At 36.6% G+C, this 15,010-nt stretch overlaps 1 protein-coding gene and 1 gene segment (V, D, J or C); one reads left to right on the plus strand and one right to left on the minus strand.

The window, feature by feature from the left end:
- Positions 1-14,570, minus strand: part of LOC306863385 (myosin phosphatase Rho-interacting protein-like) — a 47,788-nt gene extending 33,218 nt beyond the window's left edge. For 12 of the 17 annotated variants that reach the window (XM_079406698.1, XM_079406694.1, XM_079406695.1 and 9 more), the window contains exons 1-4: positions 13,867-14,564; positions 9,469-9,546; positions 8,052-8,117; positions 298-449 (exon numbers count right to left, since the gene is read on the minus strand). In XM_079406698.1, coding sequence (XP_079262824.1) covers positions 298-449; positions 8,052-8,117; positions 9,469-9,546; positions 13,867-13,998 — 428 coding nt within the window. In that variant the 5' untranslated portion in view covers positions 13,999-14,564. Of the gene's footprint in view, positions 1-297; positions 450-8,051; positions 8,118-9,468; positions 9,547-13,866 lie in introns of all 17 variants that reach the window. The other 5 variants (XM_079406704.1, XM_079406708.1, XM_079406706.1 and 2 more) reach the window with 1 other exon arrangement.
- The window catches only part of LOC306863410 (Ig kappa chain V-III region MOPC 63-like), a 773,265-nt gene that overhangs the window by 160,916 nt on the left and 597,339 nt on the right, over positions 1-15,010 (plus strand).

The raw sequence follows: 15,010 nt of genomic DNA on the forward strand, positions 1-15,010 counted from the left end.
AGTCATTACTTCACTTATTAACGTCTAAAACCAAACCCATATCAAGCTTTACCAGATGAACAAAAGAGATGAACACAAATTGTCCTTTCAATTAGGATTATGACGCTCATAAAAAAAAAAAACTAAAGGGAAAACATGATTTTCTTCAAAGCATTATTAATTGTGGGATGTTAAATTTACATTTATGTCCCTCAGAAGTTCATCACATCAATACAGTATCAAGTTAAACTGCACATAAACATCAGACAGTTGTAAAATATCTTCTTATAAACTGTTAGATGTGTTTGTTTGACTCACCCATGTATGATCTCTTTGCTCTCAGCACGTATGTAATGGTCTTTCTCCGGCGTACAGATGCACAGCGAGTGTTTCTGACCCGTCCGGCTCTCACCGTCCACAACGTCCACACACTGATTCAGGTTTATGGTGCCCTGTGGAAGAGTGCTGGCCTGAAACACACACAGATACATGCATTAGTAGTTTCATCGACACAAAATTATAAAGCAGCATGACTGTTTTAAGCATGGATAATAATCAGAAATGCTTCTTGAGCAGCATATTAGAATGATTTCTGAAGATCATGTGACACTGAAGACTGGAGTAATGATGCTGAAAATTCAGCTTTGATCACAGGAATAAATTATATTTGAAAATATATTCAAATAGAAAATGGTTCTTTTAAATTGTAATAGTATTTCACAATTTGTCTGTTTCACTGTACTTTTAATCACATAAATGCATTCTTAGTGAGCGTTCAAAAACATTAAAACTGACTTTTAATGCTAAACTTTAAGCTAAATATATCCAATCACATGTGTTATGTCTGATTTTAATCACCAAGTATGTATAAATAAATATTGTCATGAATAATGTTTTGCACACAAAGCCTCAACATCAACAAAACCTCCAATTCATCATTTGACAAAGTCAGACAAGATGTGTGTGTTTACTCTGTATAGTTTGAGGAATGATTTATAAATTACATGAAAAAAAAAAAAGAGCATATTCTTTAAGAATTATGGTTAGGTTTTTCTAATTATAATTGGCTTAATAATCACCAGAAGTCTATGCAATGTGCTCATTTAGGTAGCTTAAGTAAATGTGTGTGTGTTTGTGTAAACGTGCTGTATGACCTCCCTCAAACACACCACAAACCGGTTTATTCTCCCTGTATTTCTGTCATTCCCTGATGAACCTCCTCCGACAATCTCATCCAAGTTTCTCTTTCACCTTCTTTCACAACATCTCTCGATATTTTACTTCTTGTTCATGACGAGTTACAAAATTCCTTCTTTGTTGTGCAGCCAGCATTCACACACACACACACACACACACACACACACACACACTATAACTCTTTCAACGGGAAAGACTGACACACAGAGAAACAGTGACCAAGCAACACACACACTCATCAGAAATTTGGAAAGACGAACACCACCAAACCCTGAAAAAAAACAAAAAACAGGCGTTTCTTTTCCAAAGTTGAGTTTCCAGCTTCCTTTTAATCGCTTGTTTACCGTGTTTCACTTCGGTGCCGCTGTTGAACGAGTTTGTTTGTTTTAAAACCACTGATGACACGATGCCGACACATCTGAGCGATGACAGCAGAGGTGCAGATAAGGCTACTGAGGCATCATGGGAGAAATTCAAGTTCCATAAAAGGGACATCATCCATTTTTAAAGGATTGTGCGCAGCCAGAAAAAGCTCTTTGACCTCCCTTAACATGTGGCCTAATCAAACCCAACATCTATCAGCTGCTTGCTTTCTGTTTTTCAGAGTGAAATCAACTGCTTCATATAGTTATGTATTTATCATGACACATGTTCTGATTTTCATTTATTATTCTAAAATACATTAAACTATGTTCAAAGTCAACAACAAAATTTTATTACAGACTGATTTGTGTTCTGTGAATCATATTTGCAGATCAAAGTTCCTCAAGTGTTTGACTTCTGCCCTCTATTTACTGCCAGACTAATTCCATCTAACTAACCACCACCACTAGTTTATCCACAATCTGTGCTCATTTAGGCTCTACATATGAAAAAGACAAAAAAACAAAAACAAATTTGAAAGTATATATAATTAAATGTATAAGTTCATTAAAACTTCATGTTTAATGATCATACAAGAGTTAAAAATTAAACATTTAATTTAAATTAAAACTTATAATTTTTTTTAATAACTGTACTTTTTAAAAAATATATTTAACAAATTATTTTCAGTTGAATTATAGAACGTTACAATGATTACAGCAGGACACTTCTTGAAACTTTGTCAACTATCCATTGAAATCATTATCAAGATCAGGGATTCCCAAACTTTGTCATCTGAAGACCTTTGACCTAAAATATGTTTCTGAAGTACCTCTGAAATTAATGAATTTTAAAATGGTTTATTTAATAATTTGCTGCTTAATAACTACCTAACTAACTATTAATAAGTTTAGATATGGGGTAGGGTTAAAGGTCCCATGACATGCTGTTTTTTGGATGCTTTTATATAGGCCTAAGTTGTCCCTAGTACTGTATCTGAAGTCTCATTCCCGAAATTCAGCCTTGGTGCAGAATTTCAGCCACTATGAGCCAGTCCCACAATGTTCTTTCCTTAGGACGTGCCATTTCTGTGTCTGTAGCTTTAAATGCTAATGAGGAGGAGAGAGGCGGGGCAAGGTGGAGGGTGGGTGTGGCCTGCAGCTTGCGGCCACGGTACCATGCGCTAATGTTGACAGTGGATGTATGGCAATGGCTCGTAGACACGCAGTCCTTCAAGCTTTTCAGTTTGACCCAGAATCTGATCTGGATGGAGAAGCACCGGATGAAGAAGTTGCAACTCAGCGGCTACAGCAGGACGTCTCCGAATGGTTAGTTTAAAATATTGTGTCTGGATACGGTCAGTGTTTCCCACACATAGACTTTACCTGGGCGGGCCGCAACAATATCCACCGCCCGCTGCCATCAGCTCCCGTGTCTCACACACACGAGCGCGACTTTAGAACAATATTTAGTAACTTTCAGACCCTTTTGGCGGCTTTTTTCCCATAACGGGTACATACTAACAAACCTAGCAACTTTTTTTTTTTTTTTAAACCTATCATTCAGTTGGAAGATACTGCCCCGCGAGCGCGTTTTCTCAAAGGCGAAGCAGGATACCCAGGGCTCAGTTTACACCTATCGCCATTTCTAGCCACTGGGGGACCATAGGCAGGCTAGGGAACTCATATTAATGTTAAAAAACCTCAAAGTGAAAATTTCATGCCATGGGACCTTTAAGATATCTAAAGTATGGTAATACAAAAAAAGGCATTAATATGTGCTTTATAAGTAACTAATGAACAGCCAATATGCTAGAAATATTATTGGTAGTTAATAGTGAGAATTGGTCCTTAAAATCGCATTAAAACTCCTCTAGTGCTGCTTTGCGTCCCGTTGTCTTTAGAGAGGTGCTTCTGGGAACGCTGCCCAACTGACTGAGTGTTTTACGCAACACAAAGGGACTGCTGAATCTGTGTTCAGCAAACCCATGCCCACAGCTTTAACCCTCGACCGGCCCGCAGGTCAGCATCAGGGGACAATTCTGGAGAACCGGGTCGCTGAGAGTATGCATTACAGCATGTGCGTTCAATAACCAGCCGTTTAATCACAACACACACACATGCATTCATACACAGATGCAACTGGTCTGAAAATAGCAGCCAGGCTTCTGTTGTAATCTTCCTCTCATCCTGTTCTTTCCTCCTACACATGTCTCTCTCTAAGTCCAACGGAGGCGGACAGCAGAGGAATAGGAAGGTGAACGAGAAGATGATAGGGAGAAGGAAAAGCTGTCAATCCATTTAATTCGACTGGCTGCGAGTCAAATTAATTATGTAACATGCTGATTAATTCATGAAATTACTCACAATTCATTGCATAAATCAATATGGAAGCCACAAAATAATACTAAATAAGCACCTTCCTACATTTTTTCCATTGAATGTCATGTTTCACATTATAAATTACAATTTCATTTGAACTTTAAAGTCCATGTAAAATGGTTTAATGTTTTTTCTCTCTTGTGTTGTTGTATTTCCTATTGAAATGTGAAAATCAATATATTGGGTCAGTTTTCCAGAAAAGACTGTACATTTTACATGTTGAATGTTTATTTGGTAACACTTTACAATAAGGTCAACATTTGTTAACATGAATAATATTTTTAAAGCATTAATTAATCTTAGTTAAAATGTACATTTTGACATTTACTAATACATCATTAAATTCAAAGGTTGTATCTGTTAATATGGAGCTTAGCTAACATGAACTAAGAATGAATAGTTGTTTTTTTATTAAATAAAATGAACAAAGATGAATAAATACTGTGAGAAATGTGTTGCTCATTGTTAGATAATGATAGTTAATGCATTAACTAAAGTAACCAATGGGACCTTACTGTAAAATGTTACCATTTATCTAGTCAACTGGCACTAGCATATAAAAACTTCAGTGATTGTATTTTATCTTCAAACAACAAGTCAAGAGAGCAGGGGTGCAAAGCAGCACAAATCTCACAGTTCGGATCATTATGTATTTTGAGTCACAGATCGGGTCACTTTACTTTATTATTTAAAGAACACTACTTCATCAGAACCACAGCAAAAACTAGTAGCGTAATATTTTTTACAGACAAGTGAACAGTCAGTAATAGAATGAGAAAAAATAAACCATAAAAGGGACAGTTTAAGAGTGTTTAACAGTTTATGACAGTCCAAAACAGCAACAAACGTCCTCTGTATGGACAAAAACAGACATTTTTTCAAAATATCTTCTTTTGTGTTCTGCTGAAGAATGAAGGTCATGTGGGTTTGGAGAGACATGAAGGTGATTAAACAATGACCAAATTCTTCCTTTAATGTTCTGAATAAGCCTTGATGGTCCTAAATAAGCCTGAATAAGCCTTAATGCTGATTTTTCTGTAGATTTGGGGGTTTTCTAGACAGGTTTTATAATATTCACGACTACACTGCATTCTATATTGTAGGGTTTGAGCGGTCGTTATAGAAATACATGCTGAAGAGCAGCTATAAATATAGTGCAAGACGTTTCAAGCGTTCAGTCAACACCAGACATCCTGACCTCTCACGAGAGCATTTCATCCACTACAGCACCTGTTTCTGACGGGACCGATACAATGAAAACCCTGCTGATGACATCAACACAAACTCACACGTCAAAATCATCTGCATTAGAAAGCATTTCAAGTGGGGCTGTGTGTGTGTGTGTGTGTGTGTGTGTGTGTGGAAAACAAACAGCAGTGTTTCCTCAAAAACTCAAATTGATAGTCTGAATTAAAAGAGATAAAAAGTGAAAAACCAAAGACTTTATCAGTGTTATTATAGTAGTATTTATTAATGTTAATGTTAATGTATGTAATGTAATTTTAGCAATTTTGTTTCATGTGCTTGTCATTTTAATAACTTTTACTGTAATTACTAATTACTTTTTTAATTACTTTTTCATCTTATTTCTATTTAGTTTTATTTCAGTTTAAGTTTTAGTAATTTTAGTACTTCAGCTTAAAATATTTTTTTTTGTTGGCAATGCAACATTTCTAATTTTCATCTGATGAAATGTTACATTTTCTTTTATTTCAGCTTCATTTCAATTACCATTCAATTTCTAGTAATATATATATATATATATATATATATATATATATATATATATATATATATATATATATATATATATATATATATATAAAGTACACTCAAAAGGACTACAAACTATAACTCATTAATTGCCCAGTCTGTCTAAGTGTTACTAAATTAACATCTCTGACTACGTTTGTTTGTAAAGTAATACTTCACCCTAAAATGAAAACCCTGTCAACATTTACACATCCGCATCTTTGAATACCCATATGACTTTCTTCTATGGAATACGAATGTGGAAGCCAATGTCTTCCAAGTAATCAGCTGTCAAGCAAGATTTTCAGTGAATAGTAATTTTAGTGTCTGTTTTCTTACGCAAATCAGTGACTTCAGAAGATCTGGGATATAGTTTACAAGTCACATGGACTGCTTTCTTTGATGCTTTTATCAGGGCTCAAAATATAAAAAAATCCCTGGTAGCCCTTTAGGCAGGCATTCTTCAGATTTTGGTAGCCCAAAATGAATTTAACTAGCCTAAATAAAATAAAAAAAGACATAGGCTGAACTTCATTGTGGACAAATCAGCATAATCGAAAACTTTTGTGAATGTATTTTTTTCTTCAAATAACAAGTGAAGAGAGTAGGGGTGCAACGGATCACAAAACTCACAGTTCGGATTAGGGATGGGCATTTCAGGCAAAAATAATATTCGGAAATCGCCTGGTATTATTCGATTATTATTCAAAAATCACAATCAATCTGTATGTTACCAAACTGTTTAATAAGGAATAGACTACCTTAACTCAAGCTATAGTAATCTACCCAGCACTGATCACCATTCACTTTCATCTTTCCCAAAATTAGACATGACCTAAGAAACAGTACAAGCAACTGACTGCAATGTCCATCAGTCACAGCCTCATTTCAGCTGTGTCAAGTTAAACACGGTATCTGCCTACAGTCCGTATCTACAAGAGAATATCCCTCCCTTGTCAAATACTTCTCATTTGTCCTTCTTTCTCTCTGCTGCGAGCGCTTCTTCAGAACGAGAGATCCCAGTAATGTGTACATTCATCTCAGTTCCTGGATGTCTGAGTGTAGGAGGAAAGTGGGCACAGATGGATTGTGGGTAGCTTTCGGACGTAACGCCGCTTCACCCACCCACACGCATACTCACAGAGATCATCATCACCCAAGCCGGGTCAGACCTGGCCTTCCTGCGTTCAGTAATGACGGATTTTATGTTCATGTAGTTCCAGACACACACTTATGCAAACAAACACACACACAAAAGAACTCACGATCACGTGTGGGCTGAAGTGGTGCTTAATAACAATCACAAACACGCATGAATGCAAATGAAGCCAAACGGCTTTTCATCCTTTATGCTGCTCTTTATACGTCCATCACTCAATTCCTTCCTCCTCTCCGAGAAAGAGAGAGATGAAAGAGAAGCGAATGAGATGAGCGAACACACAAGGAGGAACCGCACAGCCAAAAGCTGAAAATCCACCTCAGTATATGAAAGCCTTTTAATGATATTCAACATACACTTTAGGATTGAGTTATTTGATCTGAAATGGCCAAAATGAAATTGCAATTGAAAATGCTTTTTTTGGTCAGAAGATCCATCATTTCACCCATAATTGCCTGGTTTAGTATAAGTTAAGCTAAATCAATTGCATTTGTGGTGTTAATTAACATAAAAAAAAATAAAAATTCAACAACTTAAAAAAACAAAAACAATAATTGACTGGTTTACAGTGAAGCACTTGCAATGGAAGTGAATGGACCAATCTGTAATGTTTAAGTACTCAGTGTTTCAATATAGCCACAAAACATTAACAACATGATTTTTGTGAGAAGAAAACAAAAATCCAAAATCCTAAAGTTGTGCACTAAATGAAGTAGTATGCCATTAGGAACGACATGTTCACTGTCCGCACCATGAATCCCTGAATCCAGCCATATTATACCAAACAATGCATATACAAACACACACAACATACAACAGACAGGCAGCATCATAAACACCCTGAAGGTCTGTCCACCAGAGCCGGCGCCAGGGCACCTCCATCAGGGGGGCATTTAAATTTCTAGGGGGGGGCACAAGTCACTGTGTGTGTGTGTGTGTGTGTGGGGGGGGGGGGTGCAGATGCTGACGCTCACTAAAGCGTGCAATTGCTTTCTTATTTGCACTGTTTTATCGGTGCTTTCGCTTTCGAAATCGATCGCGTTCAGCAAGGAGGGGAGAGGATGGAAAGTGGGTGGGTAGGGGGGGCACGGCCCACGAATGCCCCCACTTGGCGCCGGCCCTGCTGTCCACGCAGAGCTGCCCACATACTGCAGAGAGAACATGGCAGCAAGTACATAGTATGAGGATACAACCGAGAGAGAGCCACAGTACACACTCACCATGTCATCCAGCGCGTAACGCAGGAGTCCATGTTCATACAGAAGGAAAAAACGCCTCTGCCATTTCTGCAGGAGAAGAAATTGAGATTGCATGAGTGAAAAGTGATGCCACCTTCATGTTTAAGATCTTGAAAGTGTTTTAAGTCTAAAATGAGTGTCTAAATATCTTTTTAGTCCCAGTGTTTATAAATTATAATTTATATATCATCAAGCAGGCTGATTGATATGGTTCCTGCATGATTGATTTACAGAAGTGGTAACTTCCTTTTACAGTCAACTGGCATTTTCCTCAATTAATAAACATTTTCTTTTTCCAAAGATGTGCATTTGGGGTAAATATTTTGTAATAATTAATTTTATTTACAAATACACTTTAACATACACCATTTTGTCAGTGTCATTAAATTGCATTTTATATATTTAAAGACTTTGGAGATTAGCAACAGCCGTTTGTTTGACCACCACATCCTACATGTACATACTTATATATGCTACATATACTTTGGGTTATTTTTATCATCTTTCCATCTTTTTTGTCAATCTGTGACAAATTTCCTGTTTGCTATCGAATTGTTTCCCATCCCACAAACTCCCTCTCCTGCTGTTTCTCACGAGTTCAGCTTGAGAGAGAATGAGAGTGAGTCAGCGACTCCACGGCCCCCTCACACACACACACACACACACACACACACACACGACTCGTTCGTCCTTTAACAAGCACGCACACTGTACAGTAAACACACACACTCAAATACACACAGAAAAGCAGCAATCTCTTCACTCACACACAATGTGTGATAACAGAGAAACAATTCTGGCCCTTTGTTGCATTAAATATTATGCATTACACCTAATATGTTTTTGAACATATTAAACTGCACTAACGATCATAATTTAACCCTCGTGTTCAAGATGGACTTTTTTTATGTTCGAGGTCCCACACACCCAATGACATGCATGTAAAAATAACCATTATATATAAATTACATAATTATTAAAACAAATTATGAATTAAATAACTATTAAATTACAAAAGAAAAATTCATAAATATAGTTTGAAAATAAGACTATATAATAATTCTACTTTAGAATTGATCATTAATTATTTGACTAACTTCATAAAGCCCAATTAATTTTTTAAATAAGATTCTGAATCTTTTTAATTTTTATTATTTTATTAACAATCACATCTATCTATCTATATCTATCCATCTATATATTATTTTGGTGTGAAATATGGACCTGGACTTCCATGATATTCGCTCTATTAATGCAGGTGAGAACTAAACTTGACTGAACAGCACATTCTGGAACGTTTCTAAAAATAGTTTTTCTTAGGCACTTTTGCCAAAATAAATTTGCTAGGTAAAAAGCGCAGAGCTGCATTACAATCCATATGCAGTGCAATTATACGAACCCGTGATCTGTGCAGAGGATTGTCAAAGTTTGTTCCTTCAGGTGCCAGGAGCAGCCATCCACCGTAGATGGGTTTTGCCTGAAACATGCAACACACATGGCGTAAGAACAATGAGACCATGATTCAACACAACTGATCAGTTTTTTTTTTGCTGCTGCTCATTCACACACACATATATATATATATATATATATATATATTCCACAAAAACTGTGGTCGGTCGCTTTAAATGTCAGTCAGATGGTCTCTTTTTGTCTACAATGTGGAACAGAATTCACTCCTATAGTCAGAAAGTCTCTGAGCATCACACTGGGATATGAGAAAGTATTTTAACATTGAAAAGCACATTTCACCTTTAAAGAAACATGCCAAAGAAAAGCACCAAAACAAGAATAACATCTCTGCATGTGACCCTCCTGTGACTACACAACAAAGTGCCGGAGGACGGATTTGTAATATTACAGAAACCTCAAAGAAAGCACGCATGAGAGAAAAATGAAACGCTAGGGGAAAAGTAAGGTTCCTCTTCCAAAGCTCAGCAGACTTACTAGAGATCTCAGATAAGTTCCATTTTAGAACTTTGTTTTTTGTTTCTCCTAAAATAGAGAAAAGAAACAAATGAGACCATAGTTGATATAAAGAAAGAGTATAAAGCTATAAAATAATAGGCCAAGTTTGATTGCAGTTTTTTTGTTAGTTGAAATCTTTTCTGAAACGCCAGAGGAGAAGCATGAGATTATAAATCTCTTTTTTTCTCAGGAGAAACATCGGAGAAACAGGAGACTTCTGTTTAGGAGAAACAAATTAGATATTAAAGAGATCAGAGTTGATTTTTCTCTCCTAAGGTATGGAAAAGAAAGCTCGAGCAAATGAATGCCAGTTTATCGTCTGGTTAAAGGAATGTCGGTTTGACAACTTGAACGATGGCCCGTGAAAAAGTCTGAGCAAAAGAAAAATGTTAGAAAAAAAAAGTAACTCTCCTCAGATCAAGTGCAAGAGGAAAAAGACAAAAGTGAAATTCATTCTTCTAGTTCTTGCACAGTTTCACAGTACTGACTCAAACCTTTCCAAAAATAACCTTAAATATTAAACTTATGCAATTAATTAAACCTAACAAATTAAACAGCAAATCAGTGATGAGGAGCGGACAGGGATGCAGAGAGAGAGAGAGAGAGAGAGAGAGAGAGAGAGAGAGAGAGAGGGAGAGAGACAGAGAGAGAGAGAGAGAGAAGGGCTAATGTAGGCCAGATTTTCCTCTTCAATGGTTAAAGTTTGTTCTGTTTATTTTTACAGCCCCCCTTTTCTCTCATAACAACTGTCTCACAGAGAGTGTGTGTGTGTGTGTGTGTGTGTGTGTGTGTCAAGGGGGAGGGTGGATTCTAATAGCATGACAAAAAGCATGGACATAAATATGTGTGGAATGAACAACTCGGAAAAACCTGATCAACTGCAGCGAGACAGTAAGAGGGAGAGAGAGATATTGACGTCTGACAGAATGACGGCCCTGAATCATTATGACGATCTCGTGCGCCGTACATCTAACAACAACAGCTAGCATAGGTTTTTGCATTTTCTCATGACAATGTGAGCAATGTTTGCCATGCATGACGCTAGGATGTTGTTGTTTGTTTCTACATCTGAATCAAACAGTCCATTTGAGTGAATTGATTCATAACACAACAGTTCACTGAGGTCTCTGTGTAGCTTTTTCCAAGTGTTGCAATGTTTAATAAAGCATATCATTTTGAATGCAATCATCAAGTATGCATAAAACTCTGGAGATGTAGTTATATCAAGATAAAATCAAAACCGCCTTAAAGTTTAGAGTCGTAACATGCTGAGATTAAAACTGTAATATTCTGACAATTAAGTAATAATATTAATAATATTACAAGAAAGTTGTAGAATTAGTACAATAAAGTTGCAATATTAATAAAGTTATATGTAATATGAATATTTTGAGAATGAAGTAGTACATTGCACAAGTCCAGAGGCATTCTATTCATTGTAATACTGTTTCTCCTACTATTAAGGGTTTTTTTTGTATTATAAAATAATTAACTTAAATACACAATATATACTACTTTATTCTCATAACATTATGACTACAGTACTGCATCCTCATAATACTATTACTTTATTTTCTAATTTTTTACTTTTAACCTTGTAATGCTATGAATTTATTATTATTATTTTTTTATTCTCATAGTTTTGACTTCATATTCAAAACATTACAACTTTAACCTTGTTTTGCTTTGACTTTATTCTTGCAATTTTGCTATTATAATGCTTAATTAATAATCATAATGCTATGACTTTATTTGGACTTCATACTCAAAATATTTTGAGTACTTGAGCTTGTATTTCTGACTATGCCTAAAATTTTACAACTTTATTCTAGTTTTGCCATGACGTTTTTCATAATGGTAATTTTTTTTACATGATACTAAAACACCAGTGGACATAATTTCCTTCACATTATTCTAAAAACAAACAAACAAAAAGAAAATAATTTTTTCTTTGTTACTCAAACACCTGTAATTCAGAGACATTTGCCGCATCTTATCAGTTCTCAATGGATAAAAATTAAGCCTGTCCCTTTTTTCTAATTAAATATCTCTGATTCATTTGGAAATACAACACATCACAGAAGTAAAATGTGTTTCTTTAGAGCAAGACGACAGAAGAAATGAGAATCAAATACAAAAGAAATTCACTGGGAAGGTTATGACCGCAAATCTGAACCTCTAAAAAAACATAACGTCCACAAACAGAAGGATATGACTCTGAACACATGACTCTGACTGCCTTAACAGGTACTAAAGACCTGATTCACTTCACTGTCAACTCAATTTCTAAGTGCTTTCTAAAAAAAGACATCTGTGCCGCTTTGAGGCTCATTTCTCCTGATTTCTCCCTCACGTTCAAAGACACAAGCGCTTGCTTCCACGTCCAAATATTCAGTCTTTCTCTGCTTCATCACTTCATTCTTTGATAACAATCCAACCTATACAGTGAGACAGATGGCAAACGGAGGCCACGTCACTTAGTAATATAGCCGAGACCCAGCTGTGGTCATTTTTAAGAATACAGTCTGGAAACCCCCGTGTCTGCGTGTGGTCTTACCCTAAAACTGTTCTGGAGTTGGAATAAAGGCTTAAAATAGTATAAAGCTCCCATACGACACGTATCTTGGGTCTACAGCTGATGAAATAACACTAAACTATGCAACTAATTAGTAAATTAGCAGACACTTCTAACCAAGCAAGGTCAGTCATCTGGGACTCGATCAAGGTCCTAATGGTGACGGGTTCAAACCCACATTATTTTAATTACCAGCCCACATTTTTAGCCATGCAAACCTAGACCACCAGTTTAAAACTTATAAACAACGAGCGCATCAGCTTGAAGCATGTCACTTAACTACAATGTGCATGTGGTAAACAGCATCATTAATTACTACCAATCACTAATTAGTCATCTGGCTGACAGCAGCAGTTCACCAGAAACGGGTCAGTCCTCCAGGGGTAACCTGACGGTAAGTGCCTCAATCAAAGCCGTAATGGTAATTAGATTAGATTAACCTCTCTAGGGTTTGAACCTACAACCTTTCAAGCAACCCTGATATTTAACCACTACTCCCAAGCACATGCTGCGGAAAAAAACAGATGTTATCAGTTATAAACCTGTGGTCTAGTTTCACAAATAGGGGGAATTCAGGTAAAATGTCAAAAAATAATAAACGTTACCATATGCATAAACCATAGTTTTTACATGATACATTTACCTCCAATTTTGACCACGGTACAAATAAAAAACATGACGTTATGGTTATACCATTCTCTGAAATAGACTGTGAGCAGTCAAACTTGCACCATGGTACCATCTAAAAACCCTGCTATTACTATAGTACTTCATTGTTAATGTAGCTTGAAGTAGTTTGCTGGTTATCCAGTGCTTTAATACGACATTGAGGCCTGGATAGACATCTTTCAGTTGCCTTTAAATATATATATATATATATATATATATATATATATATATATATATATATATATATATATGTGTGTGTGTGTGTATCTATTTGTTGTTATATATATTTAAATAGTTACTTCATTATATCATTGTATTTCTATTATACACGGAATAATATGTTTTTTGCCAGAGTATATTACCATGGTTTTTATCATACTTCATTTATGTCCAAAAACACAGTATTATGCTAAGTTATGTGTTTTGCTAACTGTCATCCGCTTTGTTACCATGTGTAAAAAGCACAGTATTACTATGGTACTTTATTGTTAGTGTAGTTTTGAAGCAGTTTGCTGGTCATTAGTAATTTAGCACCGTAAGTGATCAGACAGAGTTTAGTTTATGAGGTGTTTTCAGGTACATTACCTGTGTGAGGTCTTCATCACTCAGCAGGTGCGCGTCTCGAGCTTTGAAGCAGTTCTGGCATTTACTCTTGTTAAAAATATTGGCCTGGAATTTTCTGCAGGCGTTATCTTTTGCAGACATGCTCTGTGCCATGAGTGTGTTTGTGTTCCCGTTATTTTAAAAACTGCGCAATAATTCCAGCGGAGAGTCCTCCCCCGCGCGCTGCAGTCCGCCTCATCACAAACTACCTACGATTATTTATTTATGTACAATACTCACCTGACAGGACCCACGCTAAGGGAACAATAATAATGATAGAATTTATTTAGCCAAAAAGTTTTAATTTAGCCGAGCTCTCCTGGGTTGATATCTGAGGGGACCTTCCGCGCTCCCGATCCATGCGCGTCCTCGCTCTCCCGCAGGCACACGGGCACGCGCTGATGCGTTAAAGTGCGAGTTCCAAAATAATGTGGCAAACTTATAAAACACTCCAAGCAAACAGTGATGGAGAGGAGGCGTTTACTTTCCACTAGCTCACAGCCCCTGACGAACCTTTCAGCGGTAACGTTACGTGAAGACAACTGTCCCGAAACTCCATGGTGCGCTTCAGTGTGGGTTCTCTCTCGAGTTTCCGCTCCAAAGACAGATTTTTGTCCGTTTCCCACGGTCGGTCACAGCTGATCACACGCTCTCCACACACACTACACACTCGCAGGAATGAAGGGGGGCGGGGCACGACGCAGCCGACAGACCCCGTAAGCCAATCACAGGAAGGGATACGCCTACTGTTTGTAGTCAGAGCACGGAAGTGTCCAATCAGATTGTTCAATCACACTGATTTTATGGGAAATAACAAGAATCAAGGTAGGTGGACTGCGCACGGGGTAAACTGAAGTTATTTAAATTTACAGTCAGGATTTTATATGCATTTAAACTGTGTTTTTAGTGATTTTCGTCTGCTTATAAATGAAAAAGCGCAACACTAAATAATTCATGCGTTAAGATTTGTGTTAACTACCCTTGTAACGCCCCCAGATAGTGGCCAATCCTACCTGAGCGGCTCTCCAGTGCCCCCGTTTGGTTTTAATGCGGTATGAGAGCCTTAAAAAATAAAAAAATAAAAAAATAATAATTATATAATATTAAATTTAGTATTAGAATATAT

The sequence above is a fragment of the Barbus barbus genome (assembly GCF_936440315.1).
Source record: "Barbus barbus genome assembly, chromosome: 44".
In the NCBI taxonomy this organism is placed as follows: Eukaryota; Metazoa; Chordata; class Actinopteri; order Cypriniformes; family Cyprinidae; genus Barbus; species Barbus barbus.